The sequence below is a fragment of the Adiantum capillus-veneris genome, chromosome 4 (assembly GCF_014529385.1).
Source record: "Adiantum capillus-veneris isolate H3 chromosome 4, ASM1452938v2, whole genome shotgun sequence".
Classification (NCBI taxonomy): domain Eukaryota; kingdom Viridiplantae; phylum Streptophyta; class Polypodiopsida; order Polypodiales; family Pteridaceae; genus Adiantum; species Adiantum capillus-veneris.
In genome coordinates, this window is record NC_140934.1 from 121,114,764 (window position 1) to 121,133,080 (window position 18,317).

Below are 18,317 nucleotides of genomic sequence, written 5' to 3' on the forward strand. Positions count from 1 at the left end.
ATGTGCATCGCAGGTTTGCTACTCCATATTACCCCCAATGCAATGGAATAAATGAAAGATTTAATGGAGAACTCATAAGGATGCTTACAAAGATGGCAAGAAATAATGTGAAGACTTGGGATTTACAGCTACCTTGTGCTATATGGGCTTACAAGATTGCCATCAAATCAGGTACTGGTTTCTCTCCCTTCCATCTAGTTTTTGGCAAGAGGCTTTACTTCCTATTGAGGTGGAGATACCAGCTTTAAAGCTGATGCTAAAGCTTGAAGAAGAGCCTAATGATGCACTCAAGGAGAGGATTTTATATTTGCAATGTGTAAAATTAGATAAGTTGCTAGATTTTGAGCATTATGAGCAAGTCTCGAAGAACAATCAAGCAAAGGCAAATGAGAAGGTGAAGGACAAAGACATCAAGAAGGGTGACATGGTGCTTCGGAGGAATCCCAAACTCCGAGCAAGTGTTTTCGAGCTAATACAAAATCGAGCGACATCTAGCAAAGCACCTTGAACATATCCATGTTGTAAAATTGATGCAACTCATGATCAAGCAAGAAAGCATATTCAAAAGTACATTTTTACGATTTTCAACTTCACATATGCATCTTCTCCATCATCTATGGTTACGGCCTCCAAACGTCACTTCTACTTCCAAAATGTCAATGGACGCAAATATACATGGTCTCCCATAGGCTCAAAATTCTCTTTCAAAGAAAAACCTTGATCTCAAACATTCTACATTCTAACATCAACATAACCTCATGGCTAGGAAGAGGACTAAAGATAGGGATATGCATATCCATGGAAATCTATTTTCTTGCAAAAGTTGGAGAGGGACATAAGGTACTAGTGTCTATTATAGAGAAGCTAAGGAAGAAAGCTTGTGAGCACTTAAAGCAAAACTTTTGTAAAGAGAGAGTTAGTAGATGACTCTCAAGGGGAAATTCCAAAGTCCATAGGTGGCACATAGTGATGCGTCACGGTGGAGCGCCCTTCCATACAACCCATACAAAACTTGTGCACACAACCTTCATTTTTCTTTGGGTTAATGGAAGTCTTTTTTGGCGGTGGTTGTTTAGGTGTTGGTCAAGTGAGATCACCTAGTTATTCATAAATGATAACTAAGGTGATAATGCCTAGCATTAATTACAAAGGGAAGTAGTGCTTCATGTCGTGTTCAAGCATAATAACTAAAATCACATTTCCCTACATCGACCGCCACATGGAGGTCAACTGTGTGCATAATATAGGTGATAGCATCTAGTTGCCACTACCTTCTCATCTTTGCTTGGTCCATATATGCTAAAAGTTCCTTGCAACCATCCTCATCAAAGTAAGGAAGGGGTTAATAGTGTAAGTATGTTGATGTTGGCATGGTGTTGATGTTGATGTTAAAATTCTCTTCTTCTTCTTCTCTCTCTCTCTCTCTCTCTCTCTCTCTCTCTCTCTCTCTCTCTCTCTCTCGTAGTCAAAGACTCAATTGTTATTTGCATTGATGATAGACACACGTGAGTATGAATGTAAAATCCCTACAAAATTTAAGTCCTAAAAAATATCGCTTAGTTCTTGGATATCTTTGTGGTCTTGCTGAACGCGACTATAACTAGAGCAGCTTCAACACCAATAGCTCTTCCCTTCTTGCACCCTTTCTCTAACAAATAGACTTTCCTTGGGCTCTCTGAGATTCAAATTGATTTGAAAATGTATTCTTGCGTGCCTTTTTAGCCTTTGAAGTGTGGATACTCTCCACAAAGAAGTCAATGCAGAATACACATGCATCTCAGCCACAAGACCTTGGATGGAACCACACTTCATCCTTGGCTTATAGTAAATATTGGTTATCTTCCAAATTACAAAACCTTCTTTGATGATCTTGGTGATGTCTTGCCATACTGAAAGTGAATTGGCCATGGAAATCTCATTTACCTCATTGGGATTGGGCCATCGCACATTTGAGAATGCTGGCTACCAGGCATTTTTGCAGCTTGAGAGAAACCATGGACTTCACCCGAGGTGACACTCACTATTCGCCACAGTCTCTCTCTCTCTCTCTCTCTCTCTCTCTCTCTCTCTCTCTCTCTCTCTCTCTCTCTCTCTCTCTCTCTCTCTCTCTCTCTCAGATTTGCAAAGGAAGCTAGAAACCTGACCTTATCCACCTTTGTACTCTTCAGTGAACATTTAACGAGGGACTCCTGATAGTGTCGGCCTTCCAAGTTCTGCTGCTAGAGTATTGATGAGGTACCATTCAACCATGCCTCCTAGTAGGTTTTATGAAGCTACAGAAGTTGTACCCTTTCAAGAAGAATCTCGTAGGGCTAATGATCACTGGCAGAGACCTCGAAATGACAAAACACCTTTGGTTACTAGGATTGAAAGCAAAACATCTCTGGCTACTGATCATGCAGGAAAAGGCTCCCCTACTAGTGCGTCCATGGAGGACTTGAATGGTTTAGCCAACTCATCTACTACAAATGCAAGCGACCATAGGATTATGGATACATCAGATTTGGAATCATGTAGTGATTATGAAGCACTCTTTCGCGTCACTTCCTTTTCGCTATATTACTCTTTGAGCCAATTCTTAAAGTGAGGGTGATGGGAGATCAAGTGACAAGAGCTCAAACTCAAGATCAAGATCAGGTGTAGACATATCGTAAGGCAAGAGAGTCGGCAAACTATAGAGAGAACACGGAAATTATGGGAAAAAACAAGGCTCGATCGCTTGCCAATCTTTGACAACTGCATATCAGATTGATTTTGGGAGCGAGGGGCCGAACGATGGAATTTATATATGGTGGCATTGATCGACAAGCCGCTCAAGCTCTAAATTTGAATGAAATATCAACATCAAGTGGGGGCAGAGCCCTAGTTGCCTTTGCTATCGGTGCCATGGAAGCTACTAGATTTGCTGCAATGCCTCTGTTGCGGGCTCCTACTCCTTTGTCAGTGACATTCCTGGCATTTCAAGCCACGTCAATCCTGCACGACCATCCAACTACGAGGCTTTGCCGCAATTAGGACATGCCATTTTCGAACTCTGCAGGTGGGCAAGGTAGGATCCCCTCTCTTTGAATGGGCACATACTTAGGCCTTGGCTTTGATTCTATCAATAGAGAGTGCTTGACAATGACAGCTTGCCACTTTTTGTGAGCTTGTGCCAGTGTTCGGGAAAAGTGTGCCTCAGCTTGGCCTTGAGCCGGTTGCAAAATCAAGGTAGCCGGTTGAGGGGAGGGCAAGAAGGAGAAAATTCCGCTTAAAATACATGGAAAATAGTGTAATTTTGCAAAAATATTGGCTAGTACTGTAAAATTTCCGGTTCAAATTTGTCTTGGAGGGATTTTTGTATGTTTGTGAAAATGATATTTCCCGAACACCGGAGCCTTGTGCGCATCAAGATAGAGGGGCCACCTTCACATAGGCAGCCTACAAAGTTGACCCTTGAGCAGAGTACAGCAGAGCTCAAGATTTTATACATTGTTTTTCCTAGAAAGGAGGAAACAGGATCAAAGCCATTGGGCTACCGTCAGCGCTCTCAAGTGCCAACTTTCAGGCTTTCACGATGGTGAACCGTGGGCATGGAAACTTGAAAGGGCTATGGAAGCGTGTGAGACATAGCATCAAAAATTGGACACAGAGGGAGAGTGAGTGAATTGTGAGTGTTAGAATGCTAATTTTTGTTATGTACGTAGCAACGTAGGGTGGTAGCGGTTCTGGCTTTGCGGGCCGTGCAGACAATATTTTAGCTGGCGCAGTCATTTCCTTTTCTTTGCCGTTGCCATGGAGGGAAGCGGACTCACTCACAGCAAGTTGTTGTAAAGAGAGAACTGGAGCTAGCCGCTGAAGCACTCTTACTCGTCCAAGGAAGGACATTTGCATTAGATGAGTGCACAGAATGGGCGGCGGCCCGGCGCGGGTGGCAACAAGCAGGGATTACAGACGCTCATCCTCAGTTGACCCGCCCCAGCGCATGGAGCTCGGCTATGGAATGTTGGGGTTGAAGTAGAAACTTCTGAGCTCTCTGTCGGTATTTGGATTGCCAATCACCCTAGCCTTTCGTCGTTGAGCTGTAGCATGCGATTAGGCAAGAAACACTGACTTGAAACTGCCTGTAGCCATCCACGCCGGCGTGGATGGCTACAGGCAGTTCATTTTTGGGAAAATTACCAAAATACCCCTCTAATTTGTGGAACTTCTCAAAATACCTTTCAAATGTAAAAAATTCCCAATATACTAGCGTGTGCATAGTGGGGGCCGGGGTCACGGGCCTTTGCGCCTACAAGCACCTGCTGTAGCATGGCGTGGAGTGTGTGGTGTTGGAAGCTCAGGTGGGGGTAGGCGGTGTGTGGAGGAATACGTTCGCCTCCACCAAGCTGCAGACCCCGCGCGACGCCTTCCAATTCTCCGACTACTTGTGGCCCAAGGGTACGCCCCGCCTCCCTACCTGTAGATTTTCATAAGAAGCCTTTGATTGTCTATCAATACAAGATACTTAAACTAGAATTTGAGCTAGTTATGTAGGCTTTGGAGATGAATTGCTTCATTATTTTTAGACATAATTGTCTTTTTTTGGGAGGTAATTTGTGACAAATTACATGCTAAGTAGTAAAAATGGATCTCCATTGTCAAAAAAGAATAAAGATTAGGAAATCGTGAACAATCCAACTAAAATAGATGCAAGGGTATCTTGGGAATTTTTGAAATTTGAGGGTTATTTTGGGAATTTCCACAAATTAGAGGGGTATTTTAGTAATTTTCCCTTCATTTTTTGAACGATCGTGCCAATGTTTGCAGGAGTGACGGGTAAAGATTTCCATTCCACGCTGGTGCGGATGGCTATAGGCAATTCCATTATGCACCAAATAATTCCCTTGTTACATGTGGTGCTCATACAAGGAAAATGAAACACCCCCGCTAGCTACCTTTAGAAACTCATAGGTGAAGATTTTCATTAGAAACTTGCATGTAGCCATCCACGCCGGCACAAATGGCTACAGAAACTTCAATTATGTACCAACTAATTTTCTTGTCACATGTGGGTACTCTGACAAGGCAAGTTGAACACCCTTGCTAACACACATAGACAGTGAGCCGAAGAAAATGAAGGTCTCATCTGACTATAAAGTGTTCACGATGCCTCCTCATAATCTCAAGTTCAAGACATTTAAGTGTCGTTCTTGCCTCTAATAAAAGGAATGTCCTTTTCTTCTTGGGGAGGTTGCCTTGAACAACAGAAGTCTCTTGCAATGTAGCTTCTTGCCACAAGTTGTGCACAAACGTAAAATTGGACATGTCCAAGGAGCAGATATATGTGATACAACCCACAATCTTTCATTCACATCATTTGAATGATGATAGATGTTTTGTTGCTATTCTAATGTACTTGCTTACTAAGACTTTATTTGTACCCCACAATGTCAACTTAGTTGATGGCTAGAGACACAACCATTGCAAGCATCATTGCGAGCACTTACACTAAATAAATAGCAATAGAGGGATATTAATCGATTGACACACCAAAAGCTACAAATTAAACCTAATTTTAATGACTTAACTTGACCTCGTATGGCATGCTTTTTTCACAAAGAATTTCATGTAGCCATCCATGTTGCCAAATCCTCTTCACCCAAAAACCAATGCTAGTCCTTATGGAATTTCCCTTTTTTCCACCTTCATTGCATGTACCCATCCGTGTTGGCATGCATACCTACAAGTAATAGAAAGAGATTTTTTTTTTTTGGGGTTATGCAATTCATATGGGCATGTAGGTTGTTGCATGCCTAACAATATTCCGGGTTTAAGATCTGAAAAAAGTTGTAGTTTAATCAAATAGATCACTTTCATGTTGGCTTAAATAAGTTAATGGTCAACTTAAATCCAATATGGATTGATGCTAAAAAAGTATTGGAGTTTAAGCTCATGTATAAACCTCCATGGCAAGCCTTGGCCAAAAACATAATTTATAACTTGGATGCTAATAATAGGACTATTTCTTGGTGAAGAATGATTACAAAAAGCTTCTCTAGTATTATGGATGAAAAAATTGGAGGGTGATTTCCACCATTATAACTGACCCAAAATTGCAATTCTTTTACTTTGCAATGCATGAACTTTTGAGTTGATATGTGAGGCAAGAAATATTGTTGAGGCAGAGAGTCTTGGTATCCACTTACTTATCCTTAAAAGTAGAAATTCAAAATCAAGCGGTATCCACTCATCCAACTAGACACATCTCTCTCTCTCTCTCTCTCTCTCTCTCTCTCTCATTGCTCGCTCGATTTTCTCCTTGCTCGAAAATATTCGCTCACCATACGGTAGGACTCGTGCTTCGTTGCAATAGTAAGCTGGATAACACTTTTCAAAAGAAGTTTCAAATCAAATGGAAATTTCCTTTCTTGGTCTTAAAGAGGTTTCCAAATGGCACATATCAGCTTGTTGACTTGGATGGTATGTCACACAAAGCACGTGTAAATGGCTACAGGTTGAAGACGTATATTGCAAGGTTGATGACTGTAATCGAGGATGAGACTTCTTTTGACAAAATTTTTGATCATGTGGCTAACTATGAGGATGAAATGAAGACTCCTTAATGCGGTTTACATATCTCTTTTGTGTTTTTGATCATGAATGATCTAGCAGGCTGGGGTGTGGCAAGCTATGTTGGGCGCATTTTCGACACCCCGTTTTTGTAAATTTGTACATATGGACATGACGCCGATGTCAAAAGGGTGTGTGAGCTTTCGTTTTGTGGGTTTTTAAATCTTGCTTTAGCAAGCACATGTACATGCAGGGAAAGTCACTAGTATAGTACCAGCTGTCGGGTTACTATATGTGCCCGTTAGTGAGTTTTTTGAAGTGAGACTTGTATATAACTAAAAATCGCGTACAAATTCAGAACAGTTATGTCAAGGGCCACCCTGGAGGTCAAGGACCGGGCCAAGGGCCGGCTGCTAATGGAGATGGAATCCTAGGGGCAAGGCCTATAAAGGGAGGTTGGGCGGAGGATCGAGGTGGGGCAGTCCCAGGGTTTTACACTGGTATCGGAGCTCAGGGGAGAGAAAGCATGGCAAAGCATGGCAACCCTCTCTCTCTCTCTCTCTCTCTCTCTCTCTCTCTCTCTCTCTCTCTCTCTCTCTCTCTGTAGGAATCATGGCTTCCGCTATCTCTATTCTAAGCGTATTGTGGCTCTCACTTCTTCTCTTGCCTTGGGGAAGGAGGAAGGGGCTAGACGAGCAGCATGCAAGTAAGCGTGCAAGGCGAGAAGGTGCATGGAGCATGCAAAGTCGATCAAGGGAAAGAGGCTATGGCGGAACGCTACCCCTGCAGAGTCGAATTGGGAGGAGGGCCATGGGAAATGAGTCTAGTACACATGCAAGCCAATTCGGCGAATTGCACCAGACATCACATGGAAGAGCTCGTCGGGTGCGCGAGCCAAAAGGGAGCAACTCCCGTTAAAGGACGGCAGTGAGTAGGTACACATGCAGAGAGTTCTCCTCTCTTGATTCCCTGCGCTATTTGGTGGCCACTGCCATCGCTGCTCTGCAGGAGGTTGTTTTTGTTTTTTTTTTTTCCCCCTTTACACACCAATGGGCGCCCCAACTTGGGCACCCGCACCACACAAGGGGTTTGTTCCACAGTCGGAGTAAGGCATGGGCAAAAGCCATCTAGTCGCCGTTATGCATGGACCATCCATGCCTTGATACACCATCCGCATGCAGGATGTACTCTATTTCAAACACTTATATGCAAGAATTTGCATCGCTACGGAAAAATCAACGTTCTATGGCAAGTTGGGATGCCGAAAATGCCATCAAAGTAATTGGATTGGCAAACGGGTTCATGCAATGCTACATCCAATGCCATGCAAGCAACACAGAGATGTCTTTTTTTTTTTTGCATAGTAATAAATCAAAAAGGTTGATTATGGAAGCACGGCTTCATAATCTCTCAAGTGATGTCAATCAACTCCTTGTTGCCTTTGGAAGCGGCACAAAGTGCAAGTGCATCATGTAGCGAGGAGCAAGGCTCCAAGCAAATGTGACGACAAATTACCCGATACGAGTTTGACACTATTAATGGTTAAAATCCAGGTACGCTTTGTTTCTATGGTTGCACTAGATATGGATTGTTGAAATTATGTGCTTTCAATATGACGTCTAATAGACGAGGTGGTGGATCGACGCAATCAAGTTTCTTCCAATTTTGTTTCGTGCTTCAACATGAACACACAATAACATATGGGTATATCGACATGCATCATTCATTAGATTGGAGCAGTCTTCATATGCCCTAGGTACATAGGTTATGTAAGCATGTACAGGCAAGGCATGTGCCTTGTAGGGGAAAGGAATTCGGCAAGGCCGACGAGTGATGACCTATCATTCATATTGTGAGGGAGCAAGGCTCTGTACAGGGTGCTCATGTGCAAAGCTCGTGTAGCCAACATCATCTGGTTGGGCTACACAACCACAGTTTATTCCACACTTCGGCATGTAAAAGCAAGTCATGCATGGCCGGTGATTTGTAAGATTACGGTCCTCGGCAAGGCCAATCACTACTTATTCTTTCCTGATGTTGGGAAGCAATGCTAGGAGAGAGCTCCTCGGCCCGTTGTTTGCCATCGATGCAATCAACCTAGATTATGATCCTCCAACAGCGGAGCAAGGCTCCATACCTTATGTGAAGCATGGCTTCCCTTTTGGCATTTGGCATCGCAGTTTCTACAGTTTGGAATATGTTATTAGGAGACGAACTTGGAGAAACTAACCAAGATGTTTGCTGATTTTTTTTCAATCACACTAGGGTGTATATGATACATACGCTAACTCACTCGAGCAGTGCATTTGGCTATGAGCCAAATTCGAGTGAATTATCAGTAACCTGGCCACAGCAAGGCAACCAGGTTGGCCAATTTCAAGTTTTCTTATTTTTCTCTATTTTAACTTGTAATTTGGCACAGATTGCCTACTATACAAAGCAAATTGCTTTGATGGCATTTGTGATGAGCAAGGCTTCTAACCCGTGCTAAGATCTGTCATTCCCTTCAACTCAAGGGCATTGGCACACATGCTCAAGAATTTGGCAAAGTAAGGATATAGGCTCACAATTCATGTATGACAACGACGACTTGTGATGTATCCATACCTATTTGTGCAAGGCACTTATGTTATTGGCTCCATCTGTAGGGCCGTCATTATTGCCAAGGGCACTACCTCTGCATGCATGGCATGCCAGTGAGGTAGATAAAATTTTACATCAGTATTGTTTATGCTTCAGCTATAACGCTGCCTACCCTGTCAAGGACTTGGTCAGTTATTGCTGTCTACACACACACACTGTTTATTTATGTTTATTCACAGACAAAGTGCCATATTTAAGTCACCATGGTAGAGTCACGCTCACATACAAGGTAATGCAGCCTGAGCCAAGTGGCTCTAACTCTCAGCTAGAACTTGGGCAAGACGCCATCCAAGTTAGTCTTCATCGGTTCGTCGATTGAACACTAGTTGCCAAAGGGCTAGGAGTCACACACGCTGGCTACGAGTCATTGTTAGATCTCGGGTAAGACCCAACTATTGGCATTCCTTGATTAATTGTCCTCCAGCCTGCACAGATCTACCCCGTGGACTCCACATCGATGTTAATGGCCAAGCAAGAGTCTTGCCATTACATATGTTTTCGGGTATTTTGTAAGCACTACATGTTTTGGTGTGACGATTGAGTTGAGTTTTTTATGAACTTACACTCGCATAGGCTGATCTATAACATAGCGTATAGATGCAGCAAACAGTTCCGACAACATGGTTGTCTAGGGGTTTCATCCTGCGTGAATCTCCCTTTTTCTCTATAGCACTAGGCGTGCATATAGAGACGAGCTAGGGGTTTCATCCTGCGTGAATCTCCCTTTTTCTCTATAGCACTAGGCGTGCATATAGGAGAACAATTTTATGGTATGACCACATATGTGTTTCCTACATCACACAATACGTGTTGATGGTCATTTTTGGACACCATCACACTTTGTTTTTCTAGAAATACTATCTGCCAAGGGATAGTCAAAGGTTCTTTCCACCCTTTCACCAAGGGGGTTGGTTTTGCAAGCTATAGCCAGGGGTTTGGATTGCCACCGCAACACCCAGGGTTACAAGTTTCATTTCTTTATCTTCACTAATCTCTAATTTTAGTGATTAGCAAGTCTTTTTTTTTTGATAAGGTACGCTTACAGGTTGAGGGATATACCTGACTTCCGAGAAAGTATCAGGTAATTTTTCACCTCATTGTCGGTATATGTTTTTTTTGGTATCTTTTCCATTCCAATTACGTTTGCTTAAGTTCTGTACAACAAATGTTTGAGCGAGAAGGATTTCATCAAGCTTGCTCTTTAGCCACATGACAAGGTCATGTAAGAGCACATCATTTTGAGAAAATTCTAAAATTTGCTTAGGTTTTCAACTTTGAACACCTGTTGTGGTGGGGTTGGATACCGATTCAATAGTTTCATAAGTCAAGGACTTAGTAAGTGTGCTGACAAAGCATGTTGGCATGTAACCTTCCTTAGGGGTGAACATGTAGTTTTGTGTGTTCCAAAATGTTCAGGAGTCTGACATGAGGACACTCCCTACTGTCCCTCGGTAGCTATAAGCTTTTCAAGATACTCACGCGAGTTGGAAACTTGGCTCACAACGTCATGGAAAGTTGCACCAAGGTTTTCTTGCATTTTTCCAGTATCTTCAGAAAGTCCGAAAACTAGTTATGTCTTTAGACACCTTTTAGTTGTGGTAACTCCTTTAAAGTACTCAAGTGAATTATAAATTGAGTTACCATTTAGATACAAGTGGTTGCAAAAGGACAACAATGTTGACAATCAAGATGTTGCTCTTGGATTCATTGAGCCTCCTTATTGCACCAAGTATCAGTCATCAGGACAATTGGCCAGTGTAAGGGATGCCAATAAGAAAAACATCAGTGTTCTTACAAAGATACTATCACTTGTGTTTTCGAAGATGAAAACGCTTCTCCAAGGGGGGATTAATGTCAAGCCAAGGTCCACCTTGGAGGTCAAGGACCAGTCCAAGGGTCGGCTGCTAATGGAGATGGGATCCTAGGGGCAAGGCCTAGAAAGGGAGGTTGGGCGGAGGATCGAGGTGGGGCACTCCCAGGGTTTTACAAGTTTAGACAAAGTCCCAAAATTTGCAGGTTTTATCTCGTTGTGCCTCCTTGATGGTTTTTGATGCAGTTTTTGTCCTTGCCTTGCCTTCTCTACGTGTAGTCGTATCGAGACAACTCTCTGCTCGAGTCAATTTTGTATGTAGCGGCATGTAGATTCAATTTTGGTCATCTTCAGCTTTCTTGCCATTCATTTTTCAAGATTTCTTCCAAGCTTTAAAGTGCCCCAATTGGAGTTGTGCTCTTCATGTTACGACTAATTCTCTACAGGGTTATGCCACTATGGCAGCCTAGTGGCAAATTGTGTGTAGACAGATTGGGAGGGCATGTATCTATGAATTGTGGAATTGAGGTTGAAGTTGTGGGGTTGTGATGTTTAATTGTGAAAGGGGAGGCCCTTGTCTTCATATGCATTGATCCACATGTGCTAGAAATCCGTGCTTTGATAGGGTTTTGCTCCTTTGTGCTATGGGTGGGCATGTGCTTGTGAATTCTCGAGGGAGCATAAGCCTTTTGGTTGGGGTTTACTAAGAGTGGTTTTGGTATACTTTTTGGTGCTGAGGTTGAAGTTTTAACTCTCTTGGGCTATAAAGTTATAGAGGTGTCCCACATTTTCTTTTGCTTAACAACGTCCAACTATAATAATGGAGAGAGAAGTTCGTGGAAAGTGCCACGTATCCAATGGAGGGATGAATAGAACATTCAACACGTAAATTTTTTGTAGCTATTATAACTTTAAAAAACACAATTTTTGGAACCTTCATCGACGTGAGAATAGCGAGCGTCTGTAACATTTGCACGACGTGATTGAGGAAGCAAGAAGAGGCCTCATCAAGTATCTCTCTCTCTCTCTCTCTCTCTCTCTCACACACACACACACACACACACACACTCACACACTCACACTGCGTCAAGTAAGGCTAATGCGTCAGTAGATTTTAGATGATGCTCATGCTTCTTGCTTGTGGTCTGCTTGCTCTCTCTCTCTCTCTCTCTCTCTCTCTCTCTCTCTCTCTCTCTCTCTCCCCAAAGTTGATCTGTCGTCGTCGATTTGCACAGATCATGGACACAAAACGTAGTGTCATGAGCATCCTCCTCTGTAGATAGTCAAATTAGTCCGTCGATGGGCGAAAAAATATTAATGTGTAGGGCTACTCTACCTCACTACTAATTGATATAATTGGGACACGAGTTGAGAGAGATGTTTTATGTTCTTATGATGAGTGCAATATATTGATTGGGCTTAGACCACATGAGGTCGCTTGCGAGCTTCCATGAGATCAGAGAGATGAACTACAACCCATTGACGAAAAGCTTTATAGTGCTTTGGGATAGGATGGGGTGGGGCTATGGAGGCTGCAATTTGTGATGAGGATAGAGATGTGTTGAGGACGGATGCTGGCTCAGCTAAGAAGGTCTACATAGACTCAAAAATTATATCTTTTTCCATGCTACGTGCATCCTCAAATGTAGAATCTCTCTCTCTCTCTCTCTCTCTCATGCTTTTCATGAACGTTGAGAGGGGGGGGGGGGAGAACATGGTCTTTAACTAACGCAAGGCACACGTAGCGAGGCATAAAGTCGGAATTTTTATTTTACCATGGACATAGGTATCAAAATCATGTGGCTCAAATGCTAGCCTTGCAAACTGTGCTATTAGGAGCTTGAGGATCCCGTCTTTGACCCTAGACTGACCCTAGACTCTCCCCTCCTTCCTTAGGAATAGCCCAACGCTACCTGTAGTTAGAAGCGGCCCATTCTGTGCAGTTACTTATTCTCACCATCTCTTCAACTATGCATGAAGAATTTGAGGCTGATAAGATGTTGCAACCTTTGTGGGATGTTTTCCTTCCTTAAAAGCAACCCACAGCCACCTCCTAGCGAGGACAAAAACGCTCTATGTTTGTTATATCGGAAGTAAACCTTGTGGCATAATACGAGAAAATGACATGGATGAACATATGGAGGGTGTTAATATTGGCAATGCTTTGGTTTACACAAATTGCAAATCTGATCTTTTCTTATTAGTTAATGGGAGAAATTATATGTGATGGAATGCTAAAATGGTCTTTTCTTAAAACGTAATCGGAAAAATCATTTTTGACTAAATGCATGTGCATTAATAATTTTTGCATTGTTATGATGATGTTGGTGGTGGCATTGTTTCATGTGTGCGCAATCCTGCCAAGTAGGTAGCATCCCTTGAGTAGGATCAAGCACCAACAATCGCTACCCATATACCATATGCCTACCATATGCACATCATTTAATTTCTCATACTAGGAATGGATTGATCGCAAGGTATGTCACCTAGGGTGGGGCGTAGAAGTGCTAGGTTGTTTTTGGTGAATTCAAAGTGATGGCATCCCTCTGAATGCAATTAGCTATGCTTGGCTCTTGAATGCATGTTGCGTCATTGAATGTATTCCTAGTTGGAATGTTTGTTGAATTGCATTGACGCTGGTCTATGCCAAGAGAGCTACGGGAAAGAGGTTTTCAAAAAATACATATGAGTCTCTTTCTCTAGATGTAAGTACCTAAGCCTGCATCTAGAAGGAATGTACAAGTTGTACCAACGCAGTAGGCTCGAGAGGGGTAGTTCTGTTGAAAGCATTACATACAAATTTAAAGAGGCATTACAAATGTGCTCTTGCATAATACAAGTGATGGCAAGCGTAATTATGCCTATAGTTGATAATTAAAGATAATTATGTAGTAGAGACCAATGAGATCAATGGACGTCAAGCTACACATCCATGACACTAGTACGGCCGGCCGTCTTCGATTGCTCTCTCTCTTTTTCTCTCTTGCGTGCACAAGGGCTTCTCTCAGCTTTGGAGTTTAACCTGCATGTCACAGATTTCGACACCTGTAAAGGGCTCCCCCTTCTGTCTTATTAAGCTATTATTAAGTTAGTTTAGAGTATAAAGAGCTCTAACTGTCTCTTTATCACTTAAGAAAAACATTTTGTTTCTTTTTCATCCCGTCAAGTTTTGATAAATATTGTTCACCTTGTGATTTTGTGTGCATAGAGATGAGCGGTGAGAAATGGACCAGCTCACGTTCCCGCCAAGTCCCGGCTCAACAAAATAAAGCCGATATTTTCTTCCATTTTAGTCTGTTTGCTTGTTGCGAGTAGCCATGGCTTCCTCCTCTACTGCAGGGGACCCTTCTCCCGTCGCTCTGACAGAGTACGAGAAACAGAGGCTCGAGAATGTGAAGAGAAACCAGGCCATGATTGCTGCTCTCGGCATTCAGAGTGCTAAGGCAGATATTCAGTATGCCGTTAGCAAGTGCGTGCTCTCTCTCTCTCTCTCTCTCTCTCTCTCTCACACACACACACACACACACACACACACACACACACACACACACACGTGATTGTGCATATATGTGATCGAACACTTGGTTATCTTGCTCGTCAATAGCTTCATCTGTTTCTTGCCACGGCAGGAGAGCTGAAGTGAAAGGCTACAAGAGAAGTGCAGACAAGCGGCAGAGAGAGAGAGAAGAACCAGTAGTCACAAGGAGATTGCGGAGCTCTCGAATTTCTTGGACTAGTGAGGATGCACAGAAATTAGAGAGTCCCCCAACTCCCGAGCCACTCAAGAAAGTTCCGACTTTGGATAACACTAGAAGGCCTGTCCCTCTCGCATCCGTGTGTATTCAAGGTTCGTCTACAGAGAGATTCATAAGTCGGCTTCAGGAGCTGGATGAGCACATTCCTTTGTCGCAATTGTCCCCCTCTAAGAGAAGAAATTTGCAGGAGGGCAGCACGGACCCAAGGGAATTTACATTGCAGACAAGTGACATAGCGAGGGTAGTTCCAGAGAGGATTATGAGTGTCGCGTTTCTCCCTGTGAATGATAAGCTTTTGGTAGTTGCTGGTGACAAGGGAGGGCATCTTGGGTTTTGGGATGTGGAATGGGACGACGACGACGGTGATGGTGATGGAGTGCATTTGTACCAACCACACACGTCGCCTATTTCAGGAATAGCAGTGCAACCGTGTAGCGCGTCAAAGGTTTGATCTTGTCTTTCTGTCGTTTGTTCAAGTGCCTTAATTGTTTCCAAGCTAAGACTTGATATTGATACTGTTTCTAAGCTAAGACTTGTTATTGATACTTCCACACTCTGGAAGAGACTTGCCATATGCTCTGTTTTAAGCCGTGGTATTAATTCCTAGATCTAATGCTACCAAGCTTGCTGTCTTCACCAGGTCTTAACTTGCAGTTACGATGGAACTGTGAAGAGGCTTGATGTAGATACTTCCATGTTTGATTTGATGTTCACACTAGAGGATGATGAGGTTCTCTCAGCAATATGTTCAGTCCCTGGCAGCCCTCATTGCAGCTATGTAGGTGAAGGCCTTGGGTTTTTGAAGATGCTCGATACCAGAGAGAAGGTGCCTGTTTCTTGTGGGCAGATTCATCAGAGGAGGATCAACACCATTGATATGAGCATGCAGTCTCCTTGGCTCATGGTCTCATCTTCGACAGACACGAATGTCTGTGTATGGGATGTCAGGAAGATGAAAAGGAATCAAGATATGCTAGGACAGATTCAGCATCAAAAGGCAGTACATTCAGCTCAATTTTCTCCATCTGGAAATAGCATTGCCACTTGCAGGTTTCCATCTTGTAACTGATCACCCTTGCAAGATCTAGGTAGTTTAATGTGAGGAGGTCACTTTAATGAGAGAGTGAGAGAAGAGAAATGGGGCAAGGGCGGGGGCTCATTGGGTTGAATCAAATGCATGGGGAATGTTTGATTTCTGTATGTGTCACTTTCTCGAGGAAATCATTGTGTTTGTTGCCTACAAGTTTTGAACCAGGGTAGCTGGGTTTGAGAGAGAGAGAGAGAGAGAGAGAGAGAGAGAGAGAGAGAGAGAGAGATTTCACTCAGAATTTTTGATTTTCTGTTTTTGCAGTTATGACAATACTATTGCCATAATGAAATGGCCCTCTGTACAGAACCCAACATATGTACAACATCCCAACATGAACAATAGATGGATTTCAACATTCAGGTAGTAGGTCTTGCCATCTTGCAATAGACTAAATTTCTTGTTTCAGAGGTTTCTGGTCACTCAATATATAAGTGGTGTGTATGCAGGGCCATATGGGGTTGGGATGATGAATACATTTATGTGGGTAACATGAAGAGAACCATTGACCTAATATCCACAAAATATGAGGCTGAATGCCATTGGCTGAGCAGCCCTCTAATGACATCGATTCCTTGTCGATTGGCCGCACATCCGATGAGGCGTGGCATTCTTGCAGGATGTACGGCCGGTGGCCAAATCTACGTGTGGCGAGAGAACGTGAGGTGAGGGTAAAAGCCACTCTCTTTGGTGTATAACATGGCTATGGCACAGGTGCATATATTAACTTGTAGTGAATTTCTCCCACATTTAGTTGCTGCTTGGAGTTCAAATAGGAGAATATAGCTGTCGGTAACTTCTTCTTAGCAGTGATCTTACAATGGGGAGCTTGTATTTCTGTATTCTATAGTGATGTCAAGGGCTACCAAATGACTCTCCCTCTACTTTTAGATGGGTACAATCTGTAGTTTTTTGCTCTCTAGATCAAGCCCTAATGAACAAGGGAGCTAGGTCTACATATGAATTTTGCCTGTGAAGCAATGTATGATTGAATTCTTCTTTGGTATTTTAGGTTGTAATTGGGCCCTTTCATTTAAAAGCCTCCTTGAGTCCTTTTCCTTTCCTTTTTAGCATGTCCAAACACGCCATAGAGGAGAAAAGAGAAAGGCAATACACATTTTTGTGATTCCCTCCGTTTAATATCTTAATGGGTCCCTGCATTTAAGAGCCTTGAGAGGTTTTGGCTTTGCTAAAAGAAGCTTTAAAGAAGGAGAGGTAGGCGAACATTTGACATTTTATTATTTCCAATAATGATTGGACATGCCTTTTAATGTGAATAATTGATTTCATTTTTTGTTTAGTTTGTCGATAGATCTTCCTTTAAATTGCCAATGGGAATCTTCACCTTGTTTTTCAATTTTTTGTTTTGAAATGCCAATGCAATATGTTGATTATGTTATGCAAATGAAATCCTTGTTTTCTACTTTTGTTAGGAGAGATTCTACTAACATAATATGGCGGAAGGGGGAGCCCTTTACACGTCGCAATCTGCAACTTGAAGGCTAAAGTCCAAAACTAAAAAAAGCCCCTTTGCACGTGAGAAAGAGGGAGAGAGGGGGAGAGAGAGCGGCCGGCGCCTTCGGCGGCCGGCCGTAGTAGTACTTGTAATGACCAGGTTTTTCAAGTTGTACTACTTTTAACGCATGAATGTGTATTATGTGGTTAGTATGTCACTCGAAAAATTACCTTCAATACATCAACTTTGTTGCCATAAAACTTGTAACTATGCTATGTATAGTGTGATTTGCACGTAGACCAGAAGGCAATAATCAAGACCAAGCACGAATTTAACCTTTGTATGCTTTAGCCAAAGCTTTGATGATGGGAGGATGTCCCCTTTTGTTCTTACCAGTTCCTTTTGGATCAAATGCAATAGAATGGGCTAGTTTGATACCCATACAAGCAATTAATTCTTTAGCTTCATTGGCATCCAATTCACCCTATTGGTAGTAATCTTGCCAACACATCTCTATTTGCATATCACATCATCAAGCAAGAACTTGCATTGGTGCACTTGTAGCTATGGTCCTCAAAACTCTTCCTTCACCTCGATATGTTCAATCCTCCTTGGCAAGCATAATGTATCTCGTATGCCTTAAACCTATAGGTATGGTAATTAAATCAACAACCCACTTGAAATGCATGGTTAATGGGTGTGTAGGATGGAATTCATCTTGATGTTTTACATTCGAATACATTTCTCAACAAATTGCACCACATCCTTTTCCACTAATATTGATCCTTGATTTTGGCAATTGCATACAAAATGTGGGAAGTTGTTCATTTTCTAGAGACATTTACGAAGAAAATTGGCTCTTGATTGGGTGGTATTTGAGCACGTTGAAGGAGCAAGAAGGATGGAGAGAATAAGAATTCAAGTGGTCTCGAAAGAATGCCTATGGGTCTTTCTTATAGTATGGTTTTTGGTGGAAGCATCTAAAACAAAGGAGAGAAATGTCTCAACTATTGGTTTGTGATAGGGTGATTCAAT

The 18,317-nt window shown here is 42.5% G+C and overlaps 1 protein-coding gene across 1 annotated transcript; it reads left to right on the forward strand.

Moving 5' to 3' along the window:
* The first annotated feature begins 14,224 nt into the window (after positions 1 to 14,224).
* LOC147459908 (uncharacterized) lies at positions 14,225 to 17,676 on the forward strand. The gene is made up of 6 exons (XM_086511082.1): positions 14,225 to 14,453; positions 14,614 to 15,184; positions 15,380 to 15,789; positions 16,091 to 16,189; positions 16,276 to 16,491; positions 17,260 to 17,676. The coding sequence occupies exons 1-6, from the start codon at positions 14,302 to 14,304 to the stop codon at positions 17,330 to 17,332; spliced, it is 1,521 nt and encodes a 506-aa protein (XP_086367208.1). The 5' UTR covers positions 14,225 to 14,301; the 3' UTR covers positions 17,333 to 17,676.
* Positions 17,677 to 18,317: the final 641 nt, after the last annotated feature.